The sequence below is a fragment of the Miscanthus floridulus genome, chromosome 6, assembly GCF_019320115.1.
Source record: "Miscanthus floridulus cultivar M001 chromosome 6, ASM1932011v1, whole genome shotgun sequence".
NCBI classification, from domain to species: Eukaryota; Viridiplantae; Streptophyta; class Magnoliopsida; order Poales; family Poaceae; genus Miscanthus; species Miscanthus floridulus.
In genome coordinates this window covers 61515919-61542890 of record NC_089585.1, presented here as the reverse complement: position 1 = coordinate 61542890, position 26972 = coordinate 61515919, and the positions used below count along the sequence as shown (strand labels likewise).

The following is a 26972-nucleotide window of genomic DNA, read 5'->3' as shown; positions in this document are numbered from 1 at the left end:
TCTGCCGGTCTCGAACACGACTTAGGGCATCCCGAGCGATCGCTTGCTCGAGCCTCGGCCATGTACGGGCTCGCCCATAGTTGTCCCTGACTCTGTTGTCCTGGGGTGGTTGTCAAGACCCTCGGGGGCCCAGCCTTCGAACCCTTGGGAACCATTGGACCGTAACGGGCTCGGTGCCCAGTTCCTTCGTCTGAAAGGAATCGGGTGGTGGATATTCCCCTCCCATCGGCTGACAACGGCAGGTGCGCCTTTTGAGGCGGTTTTCTCGGGGAGGCGGAACAGCGCCTGCCGCTGCTGCGGTCGGATGCGACGCGGTGTCAACGGATGGGACATAACTATGCGTGCGATTAATAAGGAAAAGGTGGGCGCGTGGGCGGTAAAATCGGATCTGGATTAACTGTATCAGATTTGAGGGAAACTTCCCCAATTTCGTCGCCCGTCCGTTTCGCCCCCTTCCTGCATAAATACGTAACGAGCCTCGCCCCTCCCCTCCTTACCTTGCCTGCATTCGCCCTTGCTGCCCTCGAGCCGTTGCTAGGAACAGAGAGCGCCGGGGAGAAGAAGGGAGAAGGGAGAGGGAGAGAGAGAGGCAGAGCGAGGTTTACTGCCGTAGCCGCATTCTCCACCGCGCAATGGCCGGCGGCCCTGTTATTCTCCAGGCGGATCCTTGGGGTCCGTCCGACGTGACCGTGGAGACGCTGCAGTCGCTTGTCGATGACGGCCTCCTCCGCCCGGTTACCGACCCCAACATGCCGGAGTCGATTGCTCCGGGGGCGAGCCGGAGCCGAGGCCACACGACGGCTACATCGTGAGCTTCATGTCCTTCCACGAGCGCGGTCTCGGCCTGCCGGCAGACCAGTTCATGCGGGCGCTCCCGTACTACTACGGCGTAGAGCTTCACAACTTCAACCCCAACTCTATCGCGCAGGCGGCCATCTTCGTCGCCGTCTGTGAGGGGTACCTAGGCATTGCCCCCATTGGGAGCTGTGGCTCCACCTCTTCCGAGCGGGGCATACCACCAAGCCGACGGGCACGACGGGCACGAGGAAGGCGATGAGGGCCGGCAGCTGCACCCTCCAAGTGCGCTAAGACCGGCAGCACCTTTACATCCCGGCCCAGCTCGCATCATCCAATCGCCGCTGGTACACCAGCTGGTTCTACCTCCACAACGACGACGGCGGACTTCCCCCCTACACCGGGCGGATCGTGGAGAGCCAGCCGGAGAAGTGGAGGTACGGCGTCCCGCTGGTCGACCAGCCCAAGCTGCAGCCGCTCCTGGAGGGGCTAGAGAGGCTGCGCAGCCGCAACCTTACGGCGGCTGTGGTCGTGGCGGCCTTCCACCGCCGGAGGGTGCTGCCGCTGATGGCTCGGCGGCGGCACCTGTTCGACATGTCACCGGATGAGCAGATCGAGGGCATCCGGATGTCCGCCGTCGCCCTCTCCGACGAGGAGATTCTACGTCGGGTGAGAGAGACGGTGGAGGGGCGGCTGAGGATCGGTGGTCTGACCCCATTCGCGATGCGCCCATCGCGGAGGTACCTCTCTCTGGTAAGGCACGCGCTGCTGCGGCCCCCGAGGCCTCCTCGTTCCTCACCGTTTCCTGTTCCCTTATTTGTGTTCGTCGTTCCTGCAGGGGATGAGGGACGTGCGAGCCTCCCCGCCGCCCGTTCCCAAGGACGCAGAGCGGCAGGCGGTGAACCGGGCGCACACCGAGGCGCAGAAGAAGCGGAAGGACGCCGAGGAGGCAAAGCGCAAAAGGAAGATCCTTGAGCGCGAGGAGTTGGAGAAGCGCCGCCGGCAGAAGAGGCAGGACGGTGATGATGCATCGGCTAAGACCTGAGATTTAATTACCTGCGTGCAAGTCCCAAAGTAGGGCTTGACCTGCCTCGGTGGTGATGCATCGTTGAAGGACGCCAGATGGGCTTCGCCTGTACAACTCGCCGTTGCTGAGGACGTACGTCTTGGCTCGCCGAGCAAGCCGTCGGGCTTCGGTCCTGTCTACGGGAAGCTCTCCTCGAACGAGGCAATCGAGGAGCGGGACCCGCCAGTCCATGCCCTGGTTGGCCTTGGGAGGCTCCGCGTTGACTTCCATGACCTCGGGCTCGGTCGGAGGGGTCTCGGTGACAGAGGGGCCTCGGGCCCTGCGGTGAGCTCGACCGGTGGGCCCTCTTCCGTCGTCGAGGCGTAGTCGATGGAAGGCTTGTGGAGGTCTGGCGAAGACGTTCGAGGGGACCGGGGCCTGTGCCGGCGCCATCTTTGTCAGTTCGTCCGCGGCTTCGTTAAATTTCCACACGATGTGGTTGAGTTCGAGACCGTCGACTTGTCTTCTAGGCCACGTACCAACTTGCAGTACACCTCCATTTTGGGGTCACGGTAGTTCGACTCCTTCATCACTTGGTCGACAACGAGCTGCGAATCGTCCTGTACGTCGAGACGCCATACTCCAAGTTCGATGGTGACCTACAAGCCGTTGACAAGGGCTTCGTACTCGGCTGCATTGTTGGAGGCGGCGAAGTGGAGCCGAATCATGTAGCGCATGTGCACTCCGAGGAGTGAGATGAAGAGCAGACCCGCGCCTGCCCCGGTCTTCATTAGGGACCCGTCGAAGTACATGGTCCAGCATTCCGCCTGGACTTGAGCAGGTGGCAGTTGGGTGTCGGTCCACTCAGCCACAAAATCGGCCAAGACTTGAGATTTAATTACCTTTTGAGGCGCAAAAGACAGGACTTCCCCCATGAGTTCGACGGCCCACTTGGCTATCCTACCCGAGGCCTCCCGGTTATGGATTCTCTCTCCCAGGGGGAAAGATGACACCACGGTCACCGGGTGGGACTCGAAGTAGTGACGCAGCTTGCGTCGAGCCAAGACTACGACGTAGATCAGTTTCTAGATGTGGGGGGTAGCGTGTCTTAGTCTCGAAGAGCACTTCGCTAATGAAGTAAACAGGTCATTGGATGGGTAGGGCATGCCCTTCTTCCTGCCTCTCAACCACCACGGTCGCGCTGACCACCTAGGTCGTTGCGGCGACGTAGAGTAAGAGGGCCTTGCCCTTGGCTGGCGGTACCAGGACGGGAAGGTTGGTGAGCAATGCCTTGAGCTTGGCGAGGGCTTCTTCGGCCTCGGGGGTCCAAGAAAAGCGTTCCAATTTCCTCAAGAGACGGTACAGAGGTAAGCCTTTCTCGCCAAGGCGCGAGATGAAGCGGCTCAGGGCCGCGAGGCATCCCATAACCCTCTGTACTCCCTTGAGGTCTCGGATCGGTCCCATGTTGGTCACAGCCGAGATCTTCTCCGGGTTGGCCTTGATGCCGCGTTCCGAGACTATGAATCCCAAGAGCATGCCTCGGGGGACCCCGAAGACACACTTTTCGGGGTTGAGTTTGATACCCTTCTCTCTGAGGCATTTGAAGGCTATCTCCAAATCATTGACGAGATCACTGGTCTTCCTGGACTTGACCACGATGTCGTCCACGTAGGCCTCGACGGTTCGCCCGATGTGCTCACCAAAGACCTGGGTCATGCACCGCTGGTACGTGGCCCCTGCGTTTCTAAGGTCGAACGGCATAGTCACATAGCAGTACATGTCGAATGGTATGATGAAAGAAGTCGCGAGCTGGTCGGATTCTTTCATCTTTATTTGATGGTAACCGGAATACACATCAAGGAAGGATAGGGTTTCACATCCCGCAGTGGAGTCAATGATTTGATCGATTCGAGGTAATGGAAAAGGGACTTTTGGACATGCTTTATTCAAACCAGTGTAGTCCACACACATTCTCCACTTCCCATTTTTCTTCTTAACTAATACAGGATTAGCTAACCACTCCGGATAGGACACCTCCTTGATGAATCCGGCCGCCAAAAGCTTATGCACCTCCTCACCGATGGCCCTGCGCTTTTCCTCGTCGAATCGGCGCAGGCGCTGCTTCACCGGTCTGGAGCCGGCCCGGATGTCCAAGGCGTGCTCAGCGACTTCCCTCGGTATGCCCGGCATGTCCGAGGGACTCCACGCGAATACATCGGCATTCGCGCGAAGAAAGTCGACGAGCACGGCTTCCTATTTGATGTCGAGGGTGGCGCTGATCCTCAGCGCCCGGTCGTCAGGGCAGATGGGGTCGACCGGGACAAGCTTGACGGCCTCCGTGGGCTCGAAAGTCCCGGCGCGACGCTTGGAGTCAGGCGCCTCGCTACCAAGTCGGTCGAGGTTGACGATGAGGGTCTCGGCCTCCACGAGAGCCTCGGTGTACTCGATGCATTCGACGTCCGAGTCGTATGCATGCTCGTACGTGGACTCGACAATGATGACGCCGTTGGGGCCCGGCATCTTGAGCTTGAGGTAGGTGTAGTTGGGGACCGCCATGAACTTGGCGTAGCACGGCCGCCCCAGGATGGCGTGGTACGTTCCCTTGAACCCAACCACCTCGAAGGTGAGGACCTCCTTGCGGTAGTTGGAGGGAGTACCGAAGCAGACGGGCAGGTCGATGCGCCCGAGGGGTCGCGTGCGTTTTCCCAGCACGATGTCGTGGAAAGGCGCTGCGTCACCCCGGAGCTGCGACTAGTCGAGCTCCAGGAGCTCTGACAGGTCGAGCTCTAGGAGCTCCAGGGTGTTGGCGTAGAGGATGTTGAGGCCGCTGCCTCCATCCATCAACACCTTGGTGAGCCGGGTGTTGCCGATGATCGGGTCGACGACAAGTGGGTACTGCCCGAGGTTCGGAACATAATCGGGGTGGTCGTCCTGATCAAAGGTGATCGCCTCCCGAGACCAGTTGAGGTACCAGGGAGTGGCCACCTTAACCGAGAAGACCTCCCGGCGTTCCCTTTTCCGCTGGCGCGCCGTGAGGCACGCTGAAGGCCCGCCGAAGATCACGAAGGCGTTGCGTACCTCGGGGAACCCGTCATCCTTGTCGTTGTCCCTATCGCCGGCGTCCCTCATCTTGGCATCGTCGCCGGGGAGCCCGAGCTTGGCGTAGTAACGCCGGAGCATGGTGCACTCTTCGAGGGTGTGCTTCACCGGGCCCTGGTGGTAAGGGCAGGGTTTCTTAAGCATATCGTCGAAGAGCCCGGGGCCTCTAGGGCCTCAGGGATTCTTGCGCTCTGCGGCCGCGACTAGGCCGGCCTCGAGGACTTCTTGCTTCCCCTGGAGACCCTTCTTTTTCTTGGGGAGGTGGGGAGCCGAGGCCTCGGGGGCCTCGTCCCTCCGCTTCCCCTTGGCTTCGTTGTCGGGGAAGATGGCTCCGACAGCCTCTTCGCCCGAGGCGAAGTTGGTGCCGATGTCGAGGAGCGCGGCAGCCGAGGTCGGCACGTTCCGGCCTAACTCTCGGACCAGGTCTCGGCAGGTGGTGCCAGAGAGGAAAGCCTGGACAATTTTCGAGTCGCCGACGCTTGACAACTCGGTGCATTTTTGGAGAAGCGTCGGATGAAATCTCGGAGAGACTCGTCCGGTCCCTGGCGACAACTCTTGAGGTCCCAAGAGTTCCCAGGGTGTACGTATGTGCCCTGAAAATTCCCGACGAAGACCCTTACCAAGTCGTGCCAGCTGTGGATTTGGAAGGGAGGGAGGTGTTCGAGCCAGGCTCGTGCCGAGTCTAACAGGAACAACAGGAGGTTGCGGCTGATGAGCAGGTCATCGTCCGCGCCACCTAGCTGACAAGCCAGGCGGTAATCGGCTAGCCAAAGTTCGGGATTGGTCTCGCCACTGTACTTCGTGAGATTGGCCGGTTGCCGAAACCGGGCCGGGAAATGAGCAGCGCGGATAGCTCTGCTAAAGACTCGAGGGTTAGGCGGCTCAGGAAAAGGACTGCGGTCCTCCCCACTGTCGTAGCGGCCACCTCGGTGCGGATGGTAGCCTCAGGCGGGCCCCTCGTTGTCGTGGCGCCGTCGCCTGCTGACCACATCATGGTCGCCTTGCGCCTCGCGTCGGTCGCCGGGGCGGTCATGCACCGAGGGGACCCTATTGGCCGTCGGGGCCTGAGCAGGCTCGGGACGAACCGAGGCCTCCCTATCCTGCCGAGGCGGTGCCGTGGGAAGTTCCGAGGCGCCTCCGCGCCGTCGAGAGGCGGAACTTTCGGCTTGCTGCACCGCGGCAGTCTCAAGGAGGTCTCAGAGCTCGCGTGAGCCCGTCGCCCCTCCGTGGTAAAGGGCTCGGGCATCGTCCGGAGCAGCATTGCCGCCGCCGCGACGTTCTGGCTAGCGCGGTTGAAGATAGGGGGTTGCTCGCCCCCTTCGTCGTTGTTGATGCAGCGGTTGACGTCGCGAGCCCTCTGCCGGGCTACTCCGCCATCACCGCGACCTCGCTGCTCTTGCTCGAGAGTGTCTCGGAGCTGCTGCAGCAGGAGTCGGTCTTGTTCGACCTTGGCCTGAAGCTCACGGAGCTTCTCTAGGTCCGGGCGTCGAAGTTGCTCGGGGGCAAGGTTCTCATTCCGCGCTGCTCGAGGCTCGATGCGTGGACGTGCGACGCCGCCCGCCCCCTCGGGGGGTGGGGAGCGAGAACCCGCCCCTTCGTCCTCATCGCCCGGGGCGGGGAGCGAGAACCCGCCCCTTCGTCCTCATCGCCCGTGCTCGGCATCCCAAGCTCGACGTGGAAGCATTCATGAGTGGGGTCGTAAGTGCCTTCGTCATCGGAGTTGGAGTAGCCGAAGCAGTAGTTGCTCGCGGCCAGGAAGCGGCACATGGCTTCAGGGTCGCGGAGCCCGGACAAGTCCGCTCAGGCCCACGCCTCGTCCTCCTCCGAGTCAGCATGGGTGTGGGTCGAGGTCGTGGCGTCGAGGTCGAGGGCGAAGCGTTGGTGGCATCCTGAGGGTTCCGCGTGAGCGGAAGCGTAGGCGGAAGCATAGGTGGCGGCGGCATTCCTTAACCCGAAGGGGTACGGGGATGGTGCCATCGCCGGGCTTTGCTCCGCCGGAGTCGACTCCTCAGGAGGTGGCGGGGCAGAGCTTGATGACGGGGCGTCGCTGCGTGCCGCCGGCGCCTTTCCCCTGTCCAAGCTCATGCTAGACAGGTCCCCATCCAGGGACCTTGTGCCAACAGCTGGGCAGGGGATACCGGCGGAGCGCGGCGCGTCGCCCTGAGCTTGCGCGGGGTCGAGGTGGTCCCGCCCGTGCCGTGCCTGGCGAGCGCGATGAGAGCGGCGGCCTGGGCGCCGCCTACGCCTAGGCTGCTGGGGCGTGACGTCGTCTACGGTTGGTGGGGCTCGGGGTGAGAGGAATACCATATCGTACTCATGTCCTAGAGACATGAACTCTAGGCTCCCAAACCAGATTATCGTGCCGAGACGCAGTGGTCGCGCGGGGTCTGCCATCCGGAACTTGTCGGGATGACGACGATGACACGCAGTAATGCCCCTAACTGGCGCGCCAACTGTCGGTGTTTTGGACCGGCGGGCCCTCAACCAACTAGTGAAATTGTACTGTGTGCCCCTAATCCCGGATGGTGATGCAAAGAGACACAAGGTTTATACTAGTTCAGGCAAGAGGTGCCCTACGTCCAGTCTGAGAGATCGATCTTGTATTCCTTGCACCGAAGTGCTTGTAGTAGGGAGTTACAAGCAGGGCGAGAGAAGGAGCTAGTCCCAGGTCTCTGCGTGGAGTGGTGTGAATTGCTTGAGACGTTGGTCTCAGGCAGCGGGGAAGCGTGCGTGTTACAGAATGTTGCTTGCGCGCGAGTGAGCGAGTTTGTCTGTCCGTGTTCGTGCCCGTCCCTTGAAACGGCCCCGGTCTCTCCCTTTTATAGTTGAAGGGGAGACAAGGGTGATACATGTGTTTGCTACGCGGCATCTTGTAAGCGGAGATGGCGTGTCCGAGCCCTGTAGCCTGTCACTGTGGCGGCATGGTTGACGGAGTGGTCCTGTCCTTGATGCACTGGTGCAACGCGTCGGTCACACCCGATCCTGTGCGACGTGGGAGCTCCAGTGATAGCTTGACGCAGGGCATGGCGGACGACGTGCCGGTCGCTGTGTGTTGACAGTGTAAAGAGCCGAGGCTCAGTTGGTGCCGAGGCCGAGCCATCGTGGGGCTCAGCGGGCGCGAATCCCGAGGCTGCCGAGACCCTGAAGTGGATTGCCGAGGCTCGGAGGGAGCAGTTGGTCCTGTACACTGATTCCGAGGCTACAGGTACCCGGACTTGACTCCCCACGCAGCGTTGTCCTCGGAGCAGGGGTTAGGTAGCATAGTGCAGTACGGGCGTCAGTCGTGGGCACAGTACCGAACACAGCGACCGGTAACCCCTGCCCTGTCCTGTCCCGAGCGGCATGGTGTAGTTGCGACTCCCATTTCGTTGGTCACTCCGCTGTGTCGAGCCGTCGTCCGGCTGACATCGCGGGAGTGGTTGGTCGCGTTAGTTGGACGTAACGTTCTGTCAGGGAAATCAGTCGAGGCGGAGGCGATGGGGCTGTTGCCGAGCCGGCCTCGAGCGAGACGGAGAATTAATACCTCGTTCGAGGCCTTACGCGCAGGGCCTCGAGCGAGACGGAGAATTGATACCCCGTCCGAGGCCTTACGTGCGAGGCCTCGAGCGAGACGGAGAGTCGGTAGGCCGTCCGAGGCCTTTCGTGCGAGGCCTCGAGCGAGGCGGAGAGTCGGTAGCCTCGGACAAGGCCGGGGCTTAGCCAATAGTTGTCTCTTGGCTTTGATTTTGACAGGGTCTAAGCGATTTTTTCGGTTTTCGCTTAGGGTACCCCTTTTTATGGTACCCGACAACATGTATATCATGTTACTTGTACTCAACGAACCTCTAGTCCATCTGGTTAGAGAGTCTCAGCGGCATTCCACAGGTCCTGGGTTCAACTCCCCGTGGGAGCAAATTTCAGGTTGTGGTTAAGAAAATCCCCTCGTCTATCCCATGGCCAAAGCACATGTCAAAAGTCCCGGCCCAGTTCTCACAGGGCAACGGTGCCCCTATGTCAGGGTGGGGCAAGGGATCGTGGTTTTCTCAACCTGCGTGAGAAGGTCTTCTCTATCACAACAATGACCGGGGGGTGGTCTTAACCCCTGCAGGTCGAGTTTTTTTTTAAGTTGTACTTGACTATATATACGAATATGAAAGTCACCCCCTCCTAATTGGGTGTGAGGTGTTCCCTAATTCTCTCTACATGGTATCAATTGCCCGGGTTTTCTTTCCTCTGCCCTAGCCTCTCCCTCCCACGGCGCCGATTCCACGCCGCGTGTCCACCACACCTCGCGCCGCCTCCACGTCCACGCACGCGACCTCACCCGCGAGCCTCCTCTGCTCCCACGTCCGCCCGAGTGCACGCCTCTCGTCCGCGGTGACCTTGCTCGCGTGCCTTCTCTGCTCGCGCGCATCCTCCCAACACTCCCCATTGCTCACACACGTCCGCCGATCCCGCTGGTCCCTCGCACGGTCTTCCCTCGCGCCCGCCTTTGCTTCGGTGTGCCGCCGCCTCCTCCCACGCTCGCACGCGTCCCCGTTCGTCCCATGTGCGCCTTTGCTTCCGCACCCGCCCAATAAGAAGTCAAAGAATAAAATATCTACGTCTTTGAGTAACGGAAAGTTCTGATTACACATAATCTTTATTCATTTCCTTTCTTGGGTAAAACATACATGCATTAAAGAAAGAAATTTGTCCCATGTTAGGCGCTCGCCTGGGCGCGCCTTTGCGCTGGGCAGCGGGGTGCCGCCTTGCCTAGGGGGTAGGCGGTACCCTAGGTGGCACTAGCCCGGCGGCAGCGATATGCACGTAGATCCAGCCAAGGCAGGGAGCGTGCGGGCGACGCTGATGTCGGGTGGACGCCGGTGGGGAAGGAGCAACGTCGGGCAGAACGGCGGGCGCATGCTTGTTCAGCAGTTGAGCGAGAGAGATGCCGGATAGGGAGAGGAATCAGCGGCTGCGGAAGCGGACTGAGAGAGAGATGCGGCCATGCGGGAGAAAGAGAGATGCGGCCATGCGGGAGAGAAAAGAGAGATGCGGCCATGCGGGAGACGCTGGGTCCGTGTGCAGCTGGGTGGGAGGCGAAGGGGATAAGGTGTACGTGGCTGGGTGAAATGAGGCGAATGGATAGAGGATAAGGTGGGCTGGGCCTTTTTGATGGGCCTTTCTTCCAACTTTAGGTCCACAAGTCTCCTATTTCTTCGTTTACTTAAGGTAATTTAAAGTGATATATGTATGTATGTAAAAATATTAAAACGCCTAGAAAAACGCCTTGAAACGCCTAGGCTCGCTTAGACTTGCCTAGGCTCTAGGCTATGGGTCAGCGCCTAGAAACCGCCAAGCGCCTTCTTCAACTTTGCACCTGCCTCTGCTCCATGTATACGGCCTCGCATCCTCTGCTCCCAATGACGACCGACTCTTCCACCTCCTCAGACACCAACGGCTGTGCCACCAGCGGCACCATGGGCTCTATCTCCGCCGTCCCGATCGTTGCACCCTATGCCACGATCACCGACCGCTCTCACGTCCTTGTCCTCAAGCTAAAGCATCCGGACATCCACAAGTGGGCGCCCTTCTTCAAGTCTCTCCTGGCTCGCCTATTGGAGTCCCCGCCGACCTCGGGGTGGGTCATGGACGATGCCTGCGTCCATAGTTGGCTCCTCAGGTCCGTCGCCCCCGACGTCCAGGACCTCGCCATTGACGGCAAACAGTCAATGCGCTAGCTCTGGTCACCATCGAGGGCCTCTTCCTATCCAACAAGGAGCCCCATGCCGTCTTCCTGCACGAGTTCTCCATGAGGCAGGGGGGCCTCTCCACCAACGACTAGTGCCAGCGCATGAAGACCGTGGCCGATGCCCTGAGCGATGTCGGCCATGCTATTTCGCCGTCCCAGGTGGCCCTCAACCTCCTTCGCGGTCTCAACCCGCACATCTCTAGCACGGCAGACAACATCGCGGATACCACACCAATGCCCGACTTCAACACCACGCGCCCAAAGCTCGTCCTCAAGGAACTTCGCCTAGCTAATGAAGGCAAGGTTTCCACTGAGACCGACCGCCCTTCACGCCTCTGGCTCCTCTTCCTACGGCTCTACGTGTCACCCTGCCTCTGCATGCTTTGGCACAGCATAGGGACAAGGCGGTCATGCCCCTACCAACGGCGTTGGCGCAGCACTTCTAACCGCAACAACAAGGGCGGCCTTGGCAGTGGCAGCAGTGGTGGCGGATGGCAGCAGCAGCACGTTGATGGCAACAACAGCAAGGTGGTCAGCACCCCTCCTCCGTCTGGCCCGTGGGTCTGTTATGGCTGACTGCCCGGCCAGCAGTAGCAGCCGCCCTAGTTCCGTCTGCAGCCACAGTTCATCATCGTCGCACAAAGCACATTGAGATTGACATCCACTTTGTTCGTGAGAAGGTGGCTTTGGGGCAGTTCAGAGTACTCCATGTCCCCTTAGCTCATCAGTTCGCGGACATTATGACTACGGGACTGCCTGTACAGCTGTTCAATGACTTTAGGTCTAGTCTCTGCGTCCAGTTCCCACCCGCTGTGACTGCGAGCGTGTCGGTGTTTGATGCCCGGCAACACGTCACAGGGTTACCCGGGACCGTGATTGAAGGGCTTCGGCGTATGCAGAACTCAACGGTAAACGCGAAGACAGCTGGTTCAGGCCGCTGAATAGTGTAATACCCTAGTCCAGTTAGGTGTGATGCCTTTGCGTTGGGTTGTTGTCTATGATTGATTGTACAAGGGGTGACGCTCCCGCCTCTCTTTATATCATCTAGAGGGCAGGACATATTGGTCTAGTCCTAGTCGGTTAAAATAGAAAAGTCATAGTTCTATTACAGAAACGATCTTTCCTAGTAATCCGACTAAGTCGGTCCTTTATGACTTGGAGATCACGCCACCTTGTTCCGTGTCTTCAAGCAGACCGTGGACCGTCCCAAGCCTATGGCGGGCAGTCGGCCCTATAGGGAACCCTTAGGTTCCTGGTCCGTCAGGGCAGGTATTAGAGATATGTACAGTCTAATACATGTATACCATGTTACTTGTACTCCAAGTTGTACTTGACTATATATATGAAAGTCACCCCCCTAATTGGGTGTGAGGTGTTCCCTAATTACCTCTACAATAAGTCCTTAGAGTTTGGGACATAGGGAGTGGGGGACAGACACAAAGCTTGACATTAAACTTGTGCATGGCCCGAATAAGTTGATATAGGATATAGCTATGAAACATGTACTCAAAGCAATTGTTACAAATAAGATGTTAGCTATGAAACATCTACTCGAAGTAGTTGGTATAAATAAAACAAACACTAATTCATGTTTAGGAACTTTGCACATGAGATAATTTTAGCCAAGATCCTTATGTTATGGGTTGGGGTGTTGGTGGTTCATGATGGCGAAGGAACAACTGAGGGAGGGAGGGAGGGAGGGAGGGAGAGAGAGGGAGAGGGGCCTCCTGGTTGCCTCAGCTGCTGCTCCTTATAATGAGATGGGCTACTGCAACAAACCAAATCTCTTATATCCTAACAAGCAACTATGGCTTCATCCTTATTCGAGTTCCAATGAACCTAGGATTTCCGTTATGCCTAGTAATGGTAGACGGTGCAGCAAGACAAAAAAAATCTCAAACACACACGAGAGCTACGTATCATTATATTAAGAAGAAAAAGGGGTAAGAACCCATACAAGAAACCTTACGCACGCACAACACAACCCACTACCATCCTAAACAAACAGTCGCGCCTTTAACCAAAGATGGAGACGACCACTACCACAATCAATTCACAAACAGCCTCTAGGCAAGGAGGTGATTGATACCTCTTGCCCTAGCAAAAGCCCAAAAATGAAGCACCTCACTAGCAAGCAAAAATGGTCTCGCTAGTTTAGGACATTCAACAATCAGTGATTACAAAGATTCCACAATGTCCAGGCCCCTAAGATAATGATGGAATTGAGACCCTTTCTTAAGTGATCAGGCACCCTCCTTGAGCTTCTGTCCCACCAATCATCAAAGGAGATCTCATCAGATAGGGGAGTGAGACTATGTAAGCCGACTCAACATAGAAGGAAAAACCAAAATTCTCGTGCAAATACGCATGTCGATAGCAAGTGGTTAGTATTCTCCTCCTCTTGGTCACAAAGGGGGCAACAGGAAGGGTGAGGAAGCCCTCTCCGTGTCAACCGGTCAGCCATCCAGCACCTTTCATGGACCACTAGCCACATGAAAAAACGGCATTTCCCAGGGGCGAAGTTTTCAAATCCTCTCAAAAGGACTGAGAAGTACCGTACCAAGAAACAGGCTTTCATAGGCGGATTTTGCTGAGTAATGCCCATCACCAGAGAACCTCCAAACGTGTCTTCCACCTCTGGTTGTAGTACCACTTCTGAGATGTGATCCCACAGGGCGAAATACTCTGAAAAAAAATCAGCAGATAAGGCGCCCTGAATATCCCTAACCCAGGTAAGGTCAGTTAAAGCTTCCAGATCTGTTCTCTCGTTCCTTTTCCTTTTGGGAACTGATGCCAAAACTTGAGGAGCGAGATCAGCTATGCCCTGGCCATAAATCCACCTGTCAGTTAAAACAAAGTTGCAGCACCATTACCAATTTCTGAGACCACAGTAGAGAAGAATGCTTGGACACACTAATGGACCGGCACATGAAAATTTGTCCAAGGACGAGTAGAATCTGTTTTCTTCAACCCCAGCCATCGGAACCGAAGAGACCAGCAAGGTTTTGGAGATTAGAAATTCCAAGACCACCAAGCTCTATAGGGAGGCACACTTTGGTCCAGGCCACTAGACAGTGGCCCCCCTAGGCCTCTTTCCTTCCTCTCCACAAAAAACCTCTTCTTAATCTGTCAATAGCCTTGATGGCCAAGGGAGGAATATCAATGGCCATAGCAATATAGACCACCATGGATGTAAGAACATGCTGCACCAGTATATGCCGCCCTTCTTTAATTAATGGGCTGCAGCTGTGCCTTTGTCAATTTCCTCAAAGAAAGCAGGAATCTGAGGTATTGACAAGGAAAGTTCAAGAGCTCGCAAGGCAAATGATCCTGAACAAATGTCATGTCATTCTCTGAGCCTTGAACAGGGAACACATTACTTTTTTGCACATTTGTTTTCAGACCAGAAGCTTCACCAAATAAATTGAGGACGTCAAGAGAAAGGTCAATATCACTCGCAAGCGGCCGGAGGAAAAGGACAACATCATCCGCATAAATGGAGATTCGGTGATGCAGTGCTCTGGAACATAGGGGGCTGCAGCAAGCCGTTCTCTCCGGCATTAGAAATCATGTGGCTCAGCACGTCCATCAATAAGATAAAGAGCATTGGTGATAACGGATCACTCTGTCGCAGCCCTCTCTGATTAAAGATGGTTGCACCAGGAACACCATTGAGGGACATGCGAAGAAGAGGAAGCAAGGAGATCACTAAGAATGTCATGCCAGAAGAGGTCCAAAACCCAGTTTTTGCAGCATTTCCAATAGAAAACTACAGGAAACCAAATCAAAAGCTTTTGATATATCTAGCTTGAGCAGTAAACAGGACTGTCCTTGTCATTGTAAACATCTTTCAGTCTGCTGTACCAGCATAAAATTGTCTTGTATGAACCTTTCTTTGATGAAAGCACTTTGATTGTGTGAGACTAACCCATGAAGCTGACCTGCCAATCTAGTAGCGAAAATTTTTGTTGCAAGTTTGGCGAAGCTATGCACCAAACTTATCGGTCCGAAGTCCTTGACATGGAGCGCTTCATCTCTTTTAGGCAGGAGGGTGATAAAGGCTCAAAGTTCCTGAAGCGTCTACCCCAAGCTGCAGAGACTGCAGCCATGATGTCTTTTTTTATAAGAGACCAACACATTTGATAGAAACAACCTGTAAAACCGTCATGGCCAGGTATTATTCCTTCACGAGTGTATTACTAAGAAGTTGTCTAATTGATAATAAAAGACGTCATGGCATTTGGTTTGGACATGTGCAACGGAGATCTCCAGATGCACCGGTGCGTAGCGGAATCCTAAGTCAGGATAGTAACGTGAAGAGAGGCAGAGGAAGACCGAAGTTGACTTGGGTAGAGGCAATAAAAGGAGACTTGAAAGGATGGAATATACCCAAAGACTTAGCCTTAGATAGGAGTGCTTGGAAGACAGCTATTCACATGCCTGAACCTTGATTGCTTCTGATGGGTTTCAACTCTAGCCTACCCCAACTTGTTTGGGACTTAAAGGCTTTATTGTTGTTGTTGTTGTTGATGGCATTCATGTTGTGGCTAGATTGTCCTTTGACCAAAAACATCCTTGCCCATCGATGGATATCCGCTGGACAGACATTTACTTCGCTAGTATTGCGGCATGTGTCACAAAAACATGTAGCAATTGTTAGTAAAAAAATGAACCCCATTTGAAATCACAAGAAATTTGGAAGATCAAATTATGGTCACTAGTAATTGTGCCCATGCGTTGCAATGGAACAGATAGCTTGTGGCGTGGTCGCCTGGACAAATTGCGACTTAAGAGATTTGTTCAACAGTCTCGTCATCTATTCCAATACATATTGGAGTCCGATTCCGACGATTGCTTGATGTGTCTTAGAGTTAGACTTTGCACCGTCATTTGATGCGCGTTATTCTAACTCGTGTGAACATGGACCGTGAGTACCGATCACATGCGGGACAGGGAGATTCCGTACCGTTGTTGGACAGGTGTTGGGTCGTGAGTCCGAATCACGGACGGGGCAGAGAGAAGCGCGAGGGTATTCTGGGAAGTAAAAAAAAGACGGTTGGAATAATCCCTTCACTCTTTAATATTAGGTAAATAGGTGTAGAGTATAAATATGGATAAAGGTATAGATATATATTGGATAACAAACTGGTCAAGATTTCAGTATACAGCTTGATTAATTAGACTGTCAGTTGATCTAGGTTCTAATAAGAATAAGTTCCATTTCTAATCAAAACTACATTACATTGGGCTGGACGAATAGTGGCAGAAATTTTGGCCCTTTAATATTAGGTATAGATAGATATATGGTGTTGAACAGGCAAAGTTTACGAACATAACATAACATAGGACAAAATCTTTCAGCAGTAGTGAGGGGACCAATGGGTGACCGAGTGCGACAAAGCGTCCCCACCCCGTCCGCGCCGGAGGCCACAATACCACCATCCTCCAGCAACCCGACAAATTCATGCCCCAGCACCTAAGGCCCCCACCAATCTACAATCTCCACCCTCCCTAGCCCCAAAACGTGTTATGTCATGCTCCCAGATCCTATTTCCGTGCGGCGGTGGCCCACAACTTCCACGCTGCTCGACATTGAGGTTGTGCCTCAAATCCATCATCATGGGACCATCCTCGATGTCTGTTGGCTTGTCGTTTCCCGCTCCTACTGCCTGCATCCCACGCCGGTTCTGGTACAAGTAAAAGGGTCCAGATCAAATTCCTTGCTTCCCCAACCTCCAACGCTACGAGCAGTGTTACCTCATATCCACTTTTACTGCTTCCCCAACCTCCAACACTACAAGCAGTGTTGCCTCATATCCACTTTTACTGCTTCCCTTGCTTCCCACTCACCACTTCACACTCAGTGGCCTCACCACTTGGCTTGGCTACCATGACTGCAGCTGCAACCACGAGGGCCACATCAGCCGTGCTGGTTGAAGACAATGCTAAGGGTGTGCAGCAATGCACATCGACCCGAGATAAAGGCAAGCCATTTTCCTCATGGGATCGTCTACCACAGGCGCACAAGGCCTGCACTACGTGAACGGTGAACTCCCTGGGCTCCTGTCATCTTTACTTCAAAAAAAAATCTTTCAGCTTACCTTGCATTCGGAGTGGAAAACTCTTGGTATTTTGGTATTACATCACCACCCCATAAACTACTCTGTATAACATTAATGATACTCAAACAAAAACGAAATCAAACTGTAATAAAAGAAATGTGTCAAACACTAAGTACAGAAACATATTTAGCTCAAATGGATTCGGTAAGTTTACCACTGCAGAAACATTATCCATAGCATCCTTCAATGAAGCCGGTTCAAGGAGGTTGCCTGTCCAATAGAAGGTAGATATTAACTACATTACCATTGACAGAACAAAGTTAACCTCAGTAGCAAGCAACCTTGGTTCCATATAACTTTGTCAGCCCAAGGTTCATTTAAGGATGGCTTTCCAGATCTAATGACAAAAGAATAACATTGGTAAGAATAAGAAACACAGAATGCATAAAAAGGAGAAAGTGAATTTTAAGTACAAAAAGGTTCATTTTAGTACTATTAACTATTCGTTTAACCCATCGTATAAAACGCTGATTCGATTTACTCCCCCAAACTATTCAAACTGGATAAAATCATCCCCAGAAGAAATTTGATTTTTTAACTCTGCTCAAGTCCTCATACAAGTGTGTTGGTTTCTTGGATTCAATTTTTGTGGGGTAACAGTTGGCATTGCACACTATGTTACAAAAACAATTCAGATCTTTTCATAATGGTTGGGAGCATTTGATAGTACATTAACCTTTGAGATAATCAATGAAAATGACCATAAAAGTTATCAAAGTTTCTAGAACAGTGATGTCCTGTATTATCTCAAAATTTGAAACCAAGTATAACTTGAACAGGGAGAAACAGAAAAGATAAATTCCATAATTTGGGGCAATAAATCAAGTCAATGTTTTGCATAGGGGGTCAAACAGAGTGAATTGTTCAGGGTAGAAAATTGGAACTTTTCGTTTGAAATGTCTATGTATTCAGAAACAGAAACTACATTCTTTAATTTGGACTAAGAAAAATTCTCGAAGCATACTAAATTGCCCCATCCTCGGTTTGTGTTATTTGATTCTGCTTTCCAATTCTATACTGGGTCTGCAAATTGTCCTAGTTCTGGACTCTAGTTTTGTACTGATTGCTGTTCATACTAATAATCTGAAGCCGTTTGCTCCTAATTTTGCTGTTTGAACAAGAAAGTGGGAACAAGATCATGGACCATCAGTTTCTTTAGGTTGATCCACATAACAAATAGTCCTCACAGCAGTAAATGGTGGCTAGAACAGCACAACCAAAGACAAAAGGATGAGAGGTTATCACTAATGCTAAGGCCCCAAAAGAAATCAATAGAAACTTGATCGAATACAAATTATTTGAGGATCAGAGTCCGTTATAGTTTTCCATGTATATCTGAATAAAGCTATGTGATGAATTAGTTGACACCCTAGTTAAGTAGAAATTTATTGTCATTTCAATGTTTTTAGCCTATTCTACAATAGTTTTAGCATCATATAAACAAATCTAGCAAGTCTTAATAGAATAGAAAGTCCGAACCGATAGTAAAGTACGAAAATAAGAGAATAAATTAGCTGACGGAGTTACCTATTAAGACTAGAGACAACTAATCCTTTGTCCAAAGCCTCTTTGCAAACATGCGATCCAACAAAACCACTTCCTCCTAGAACCAGTAGCTATATCAAGATAGATGTCAGAAGCAGCTCAGTAATTTTCATAAACATGAATTCAAAAAATTAAGAAAAGAATGACAGCAAGCATATCTTGAGCTGAAAATCCCGTACATTTGTTAGCTATAAAAGCTATAATTCCTTTCCATCATTGCAAATTAATTGATTAACATATAAGATAACTATCACATGTAAAAAAGCATTCCATGAAAAGTATATATCTTTATTCTCATGCCTCTGAAATATAGCAGTCGTGTTACAATAAACTAGATGCTCAGAATATCAATATTCAGACCATGTTCCCTAAATTGACCCCTCTGCACTATAAAAAAAACTGTGTTTTCTTATTTGTATGCATGGATAAATTGGTTTAGCAGCATATGGGTCGGGACAGGGTGAACATACGAAGCTGTACAAGCTTCAACATCAAACTAGATTCGACATGGAAAACACATTTCCACCATGCCAGAGGTAAACTAGAATATACTAGAATCTCTTATCTTCCAAGGCACCATTACCTTCTCTGGAGAAGATTTTGTCGCATTCACAGGTTCTGCCTCCTTCACCTTAAAAGGTTCCTCAATGTGCTTCCGATCACTGGGTGTGGCATTAAAAGGCTCCTCAATGTGCTTCTGATCACTGGGTGTGGCATTGCTGAAGAATGCATTGCCACTTTTCAGCAAGATTGACGACGAGCTGCTGGCACCCCAATACACAGGAGAATTAGCAATCCCACAAAGCAGAAGCCACAGTGCATAGAAGCAAGGTAGCGATCTAAGAATATGCCGGAAACAGGCCCAGCCCTGGGCCCCTGGGCATCGCGAATGGAGAAACCACCCTGGAACCCATGGTACAGGACTGTCCCTGTCTGATTGGTTTAGGACTAACGGTAGTATTTGTATGCCTACTAATTCAAGTAAAGCACCCTTGTTACTCACAGTGCAAGTATAACTTGAAGTACTCATAGCTAGCTCCTGGCTATCTGCTCCTTGCCTAGGTAGTGATGTGCGACCATCCTATTAATTGAGCACCAGCATTCTCGCTTGTGTTTCAGTAATTTCTCATTTTCTGCTTGTTCACTCTGTAACAACTAACAAGCATTTTGGTGGTTCTTCAATTTTGAGGTGGTTCACTGATAGCTAGATACACCGGTGAGTCATTCTTGTTATGGTTAGCAGGCAAGCGGTTATTGTGCTATGTGCAATGACAACGATTAAAGCTATTGCCATAATAGATTGAAAAGGCAATACATTGGGCCATCTCAAATTTCACACAATGGTTCTGCTATCTAGAACATATCAATATCTACATTTCCACTTTACAACAACAACAAAAAAAAGCCTTTCAGTCCCAAGCAAGTTGGGGTAGGCTAGAGTTGAAACCCAACAAGAGCCCATAGTCACGGTTCAAGCACGTCAATCTACATTTCCACTTTGGTTTAGAAAAAATAAACTAGTCATATCGTACAAAAATGTCTTAATATAGCATAAGACATGTAGCGAGGTCTACAAGGAAGCAAACATTTGAATTCTTTTATTATATAAAATGTTTTATTATTCTTATTTTAGCGATGATCAAAATGAAAATTATAGTTAGTATCCATAGTATATATCAGCTGTAAACATCTCAAAATTTGAGTAAGCGTTGCATAACATCAAACTCAAATTTTGTATCAAATTTTGACACAAATAATAAATTAATTAATAATCAATATGTAGTAGTACTTCGGAACCACAGTCCACATTTCACATTTTTGTAATAAATGTGAAAATGTAAACAGGAGAAAAAATTGCATAAATGTAATAAAAGGGACTAAGCGTCTCATCCTTCTATTTCGCCCCAGGCCTACCAAATATCAGGACCGGCCCTAGCCGGAACTGTTATCAAATGGCAGTTTGTTCTCCAATCGATTTGCTCTAAGTAGAATAAATTCCCTTCGCGCCTGATTGCCAGGATAGCCCACCCATCGCAATGCCAAATCTTGCTGGAAACTTAACCTTTCCTTCCAGGAACATGTCCGCCGAGACAACTGCAGACGCGCATGACACGAGGGGCGGTGGGCGGGAGCTCTCACCTGAGACGGGAGGGCGAGGCAGAGGAGGAGCCAATCAGGCGGGCCACGGCCGACCTCATCGCCACCGCACCTGTACTAACGATCTCAACAAGAGCAGAGCGCGGAGCCGGCGAAGGAACGTGGGGATCGCGCGGGGAGGCACGGGCACGGAGCGAGGGGGGAGGGCTCTTGAGGTGGGGCCGCCTCTGGTGGAACCGTGGAAGCGAGAACGTGCCGCAGCTTGGGGTGCGCCACGTCCCAAATCCAATTCGGTGGGCGACCGCTCCTTTCCGTTTTTTTTTTAACGTTCACAAAAAAAAGAACAGGAATTTTTTATTTTTATTAATCGTTTTATAAAAGAATTTTTAAAACTAATTCCAGCTGATTTTTTATTTTTCAGAACGGCACAGCTAGCACCTGAACCTCCGGTCACGCTACTTCGCACTGTCCATTTGCAACGAGGGGTCTTCCACGTGACTTCCTCCCGCAACAGGAGCATCATAAGCAACCTAGAAACGGTACACCAATCATTACAAAAACAAGACATAAAGTTTTAAAACACTTAGGGCCTGTAACTATGATCGTTCAGCGCAAAAACAACTAAACATAGCTACAAAATAAAGGGCATGAAAGATCAAAGGTAGAAGCTAGAAGGTTCGGTACATGATAGGAATGGAATAAACATGATGGGTACGGTCTAAGTTTGAAGATTTATAGAGCACAAGGATCTATTGATGAAAATGTAGATGATTAATGGTTTGTATAAGATGGACATGACATTGAGAATGATGAAGTGAAGATAAGTGAGTCTAGATCATATTTGAGGGGATGACAATGCTAAGCTTGGTGGAGAAGAGCATATATGTGTTGATGGACAAGTGTGAGATGATGTGCTCATGACCATGCTGGGGTGAATGATCAAGGTTCATAACTAGAACAATCATTTGTGGTGGTGATGGTGATGGTGAGTTGGTATTACACAGCTTGCATAGGAGAAGTGGATAGGTTGATGATTAGTTCATGAAAGATTGTCATACCAAATAGGGGTAGCTAGCATGTAACCCATTAATTCGATCAGATCGAGCATCTGATGACAAAATGATTCAGTGAAAACATGTGCAACATACCGAGATATGATACGGTCAAATGGAATGTAGATCAAATATGTGATTATGATATAACAACCTTGCTATTCGTTGGTTGGCCAACTGTTGCACATCGGTGTTTCCAGCACGTGCACGTCGGTGGACAGCTAGCACTTCGACCATCGCAAAACAGGGTCATTGTTGCACCAATTGGTGATACCTTTTGAAGGATTGCTAGGCACTATGATACAGAGGTTTTGGTCTAGGGTCATGATTTTTAGAGCAATGGTTCATAGGGGAACGTGAGAGCAAAACAGGTTGCATAGCTAATTTCTAGACAGCAGGGGTAGCGGATACCATGGCCTCAATATCTCAACCATTATGGCATCTATGGCCAAGCCAACTTGCTAAGATATGTGCAAGGATACGATGGATATGTTGGATGAAGGGTTTGGTGGTTTGGACAGTGGATTAGCGGGGAATGCCAATGCCATGCAGAGGGATGTAGCAGCTAAGGCAGCAGAGTAGGGAACACGGAGACAATGATTTCTCCGGCATCCAAACTCTTATAGCAAAGGCATTTTACAGAGGCATGTGGAAGGATATGAAACACATTGTGGTGAAGGACATGGGCATTGGAGCAATGAAACAACAAGAACGTGCATGCAAACTAGCAGCAGCGTGACTACGAGGCAATAGGGACTAGCCAGTACAAGACTGATAATATCTCTTTCGTCATGGATTATCTAGCCATGAATTTTTGCATAGGCATGTGCAAGTTAATGAACAACATCATGATCAAAGGGCTCAAGGACCAGAGGTTAGGAACTCAAGGAACGTGCATGCCAATCAGCAATGGTGCTGCTGAAAGGATGCAGGAGCAACAAGCATGATTGCATCAAAATCATCAGCGTCGTGGCTCCTCTGGCCAAATAAAATTTTAGGGATGTGGGCAAATATATGATACACATGTGGATCAAAGGAATTGCGAAATGGAGATGTAGATTGTCGGGAATGTACTTGACAACAAGCAGCTACGCTGCTGCCCACGAAGGACACCAATACATTCACGGTGAAAATTGCACCGCAAATCTATCCCACTTGAATTAAGATGACAAAACTCTGATATAGATCAACATATAAGATCCTGTGTGGTTCTCACATTAGGGTTAGGAATAGTTGGAGATGAAGGTGATGGTAGACGGGTCGAGGAGGGGTGATGATAAAGCTGGCGATCAACATAGCAACCCAAATCTACTTTGGGGATCATCCATGCCTCGCGATAGATCAAAGAGATGCATGAGTTGAGAATAGGAAGCAAGATCAGAGGGGGTGAGGGAGGGACGACCTCACCATGGAAGCAGCAGTGATGGCGGTCAATGGGGTTCTACTATAGGTTAGGGGAGGTGGCAACACACATTGGGGTGACCTTCGTGAAGCGCTGTCAGCATCAGTGGCTTTCCTTGAGAGGTCATAATAGAGAGGGACATGATGAACATGAGTTTGATAGTGAAGATCAGAGAAGTTCATGACCCTTACTATAGCATGATACGAAGGATTCTAGGATTCCAAGTGATGGGGAAGAGACGTCTAGCAGCAAACGAATTCGTCGTAGCAAGGGCTCTTCAATTTAATGGAGAAGAGGGAGAGGGATGTAGAGGAAAAGAAGAGGGCGTCCATGGTAGATGGAGGCAGGAAGGGGAGGAGATGACCATGCTCCTTCATAGGTACTTGCGTATAGGAATGGAAGAGAGAGGGAGGGAAAGCAATTAGGCAATAGTAAGGGGAAATAAACAGGGGCTTGTAAATGGAATCAAGTGTGCAATATGGGCTGCTGTTATTCTGGATGAGGGAGAGAGGAGGCGCCATGGGGAAGAGAGGAATAGTGGAGAGGAGGCATCCATCTGGTTTGTGTGTGAGGGAAGGAGAGAGGAGGAGATATGGCTGATATCAAGAGAGAGTTAGAGAAGGGGAATTAGTTGTAGGAATTGTGGTGCTTGTTGAGATAGGTCCAAGGGGTTAAAGGAAGATGCATTAGTGTTGCTTTTATTTCTACATGAGACAATGGAGGTTGAGCAAGGGGAAAGAGAGAGGGAGAGGCACGACTGCCATTGCATGCACTTGTTTAGAGGTGAAATATATTGATGGAGTCATGGAAATTAAGTGAGGAATTATGTTTGCTTGAGGATGAGAGGGAAGAGGCGTGGGAGTAGCACAAGTTTGTCGCCCATGGTCTTTTCCACTTGTAGTGAAGATAAATAATGTGGAATTGAAAATAAGGCATTAATGAGGAATTAGATGATGCAGTTTGTGCATGTGGGGATGGGATGAGGTGTCCAGGTGCATCCACTAGATGGGCGGAGGCATTGCATAAGGGGAGGGCAACACATAGATGCGTGAGGGAGGAGTGGGCTTCTATTTTTTAAGTAAAAGAGTAGAGGATCGTCTAGGAGGTGGGAGAGAAAGAGTGGACTGGTTTGGACTTGGCCTAAAGCAAGAGAAGGGTCTCGACTTGATCCATTAGCGAAAATGATACATGTTGTGCTGCTATTCAAGATGGAAAAGAGAGTGGATTGGGTTAGGATCAACCCAAATCAAGATGGATTTTGATTAGATGGAAAGAATGAAGGAAAAGGCATGGTCCAAATTGATAATGATATAGAGCTGAGAAAAACAAAGAAAGGAAGAGAATGGTGAAACATGGTTTGGCTAGGATAAATAGGCTTTTTGCAGAGATTCATTAAAGGTTTTATGAATTTCCATAGATTGGTCAAGTTTTTTAGGAACAAAAGATTTGAGATTATTGACTTCGGTTATCGGGATATAAGATTTGGTTCAAAACCTAGGCGCATTTGAAAACATTTGAATTCATTTTACATACATAAATACTATGTAGAGACATGAATGCAATAAATAATTATATTGAATTGCAAAAAATTTAGAAACTTGCATTTTTTACACTGTCTAAATTGTCAACAACTTAACTAAAGTTGGGAAATTTTAGAAAACGATAAAAATCTTTTGTTTTGTTTTGTGTTTTCTAGTCACATCGCAAAACAGAAATTTTTGGGGTGTGACAAACTACCCCCCTTAACAGGAATCTCGTCCCGAGATTCACTGAAGCTACACTCATTACAAAGAGCCAAATCGCACATAAACATAATAACAAAACAATGAACCATGAAAGAGCACACTAACATGATAGGGGTCCTTATGAAAGCACACTAGCACTCAAGTTAGCATCGTTGCTATCGTAAAAGTGCTTAGGAATAACAACTTCCTAAATGGCATTAGGGTGGACGAGCTTCAACTCTTGAGCCTTGGAGGTGTTTCTCTTCTTCTCGATGTAGAAACTTCATCTTCCCATACATCTTCTTAGATCTTGGAGAAGTGAGGGGCTTTCGGTAAAATGTTTTATTTTTCTTTTACAAACATCAAGGAGGCAGAAGACAAGATCATTTTTACCAAAAATAACTTTATAAATGACCATTTCTAACTAGGTTGAGCGCCTACAGTCAATATAGCTCTGATACCATTCTGTCGCACCCGGTTTTCTAAAGAATACCCAGCGTTAACTATATGTGTGCCCAGGATGTCCACACGACACATATAGCGACAAATATGGAGAATATCAAGAACAATGCTTTATTATATATCAAAACATAGTTACAACAAGACTTACATCTATTACAAAGCATAGCAGAAACTATTCTATATATTCTCTTCGGATCTCCATACTCCACAGGGATAGTTGACTGGGGGAGCACTCGCTTAGTACTCATGGAACCTCTCGGGTAACTCATCACTTGAACCACCATTTGTTACCCATTTGGGATTTTTTTATTGTAAAGCAAGTGTGAGTGCACCATACTCAACAAGTATAACAAAGGGGTTCATGAAGGCTGAAAGGCTTGACACTATTTGACTGTGGTTAGCAATTTTAGTTGGTTATATTTTTTTAAACCTGAGTCACTACTTTAGTGATAAACCAACCCAAGTGAAAGTAATATTAGTCAATATTTGATCATACCCAAACCATCCAAGTAACCACTAATCAAGAAGGATCTAGGGCGCTCTTATCTATGAGCACGACTAATATATCAGTTCAAAGAATTATGCAGAATTGGTACAACTTTACCCCTAAGCCATGATTCCCATATGCTAGGGGTCCATCGACCCCATATCACATCTACCAAGGATGTGCGGCAGTGTTTTCACTAAGTAACCTTTCACTAGACACCCTAACTAGTTAGTAGCCACAGGTGTTTCAGTGTCAAGTGTGCATAGATGTCCTCCTCTGAGAGGCACATGTGGCCATGGCACTGTACACACCAAGACAGGAAAACAACTATACACCATGAGGCACCCCCTCTTGTGCCTTTCAGTAAGCACTAACAAGCTAGAGACGTACTAGTTACTTGATTAAGATCAGAGCCATGTGATACTCGTGGTTGTACGATACCTCCTGGGTGGCCTGCTTCATGATTAAGTCTTTAGGGAGAGAAATCTAGAGCACTCAAAACTCATGCTTCCAGCCTCCTGGTCCATGTTGCTAAATTGCACCATTTTATCACATTGCATATATCATTAATCAAGTTAAATTATTAGCTTTGGTTCTGCGCAGCAGCAACTATCCAACATGCATATCAACCCATAGGAAACAAGGATATGTGGTACAAGAATCATCTAGGTAATGTCCTTATAGGCATTCAAAATTGACGCATGCATATGTATGAATTAAACATTGTTCATAGGTACAAGGAAGCCTTTGTTACACTTGACTTCCAAACACTTGTTGAAAGTTTTGCTTCTAAAAGATCTGCTCCTCATGTAGCTCCACTCTAACGTCAGCAGCAACCAAAACAAGCACCAATCATTACAAAAACAAGACATAAAGGTTTAAAACACTTAGGTCTTATAACTATGATTGTTCAGCACAAAAACAACTAAACAGAGCTACAAAATAAAGGGCATGAAAGATCAAAGGTAGAAGCTAGAAGGTTTTGTAGATGTTAGGAATGGAATAAACATGATGGGTATGGTCTAAGTTTGAAGATTTATAGAGCACAAGGATCTATAGATGAAAATGTAGATGATTAATGGTTTGTATAAGATGGACAGGACATTGAGAAGGATGAAGTGAAGATAAGTGAGGCTAGATCACATTTGAGGGGATGACAATGCTAGGCTTGGTGGAGAAGAGCTTGTATGTGTTGATGGACATGAGTGAGATGATGTGCTCATGACCATGCCTAGGGTGAATGGTCAAGGTTCATAACTAGAACAATCATTTGTAGTGGTGATGGTGAGTTGATATTACACAGCTTGCATAGGAGAAGTGGATAGATTGATGATTAGTTCGTGAAAGATTGTCATACCAAATAGGGGTAGCTAGCATGTAACCCATTATTCGATCAGATCGAGCATCTGATGACAAAATGATTTAGTGAGGATGTGTGCAACATATCGAGGTATGATACGGTCAAATG

General features: G+C 49.8%; 1 protein-coding gene across 2 annotated transcripts in view; it reads right to left on the bottom strand.

Moving 5' to 3' along the window:
• The window catches only part of LOC136456070 (uncharacterized protein At1g32220, chloroplastic), a 63556-nt gene extending 42935 nt beyond the window's left edge, over window positions 1–20621 (bottom strand). Inside the window, exons 1-5 of one of the 2 annotated variants that reach the window (XM_066455828.1) lie at window positions 20420–20621; window positions 18864–19044; window positions 18263–18351; window positions 17017–17072; window positions 16890–16945 (exon numbers count right to left, since the gene is read on the bottom strand). In XM_066455828.1, coding sequence (XP_066311925.1) covers window positions 16890–16945; window positions 17017–17072; window positions 18263–18351; window positions 18864–19044; window positions 20420–20478 — 441 coding nt within the window. In that variant the 5' untranslated portion in view covers window positions 20479–20621. The remainder of the gene's footprint in view (window positions 1–16889; window positions 16946–17016; window positions 17073–18262; window positions 18352–18863; window positions 19045–20419) is intronic. The other variant, XM_066455830.1, reaches the window with a different exon arrangement.
• Between the last annotated feature and the right edge of the window lie 6351 nt (window positions 20622–26972).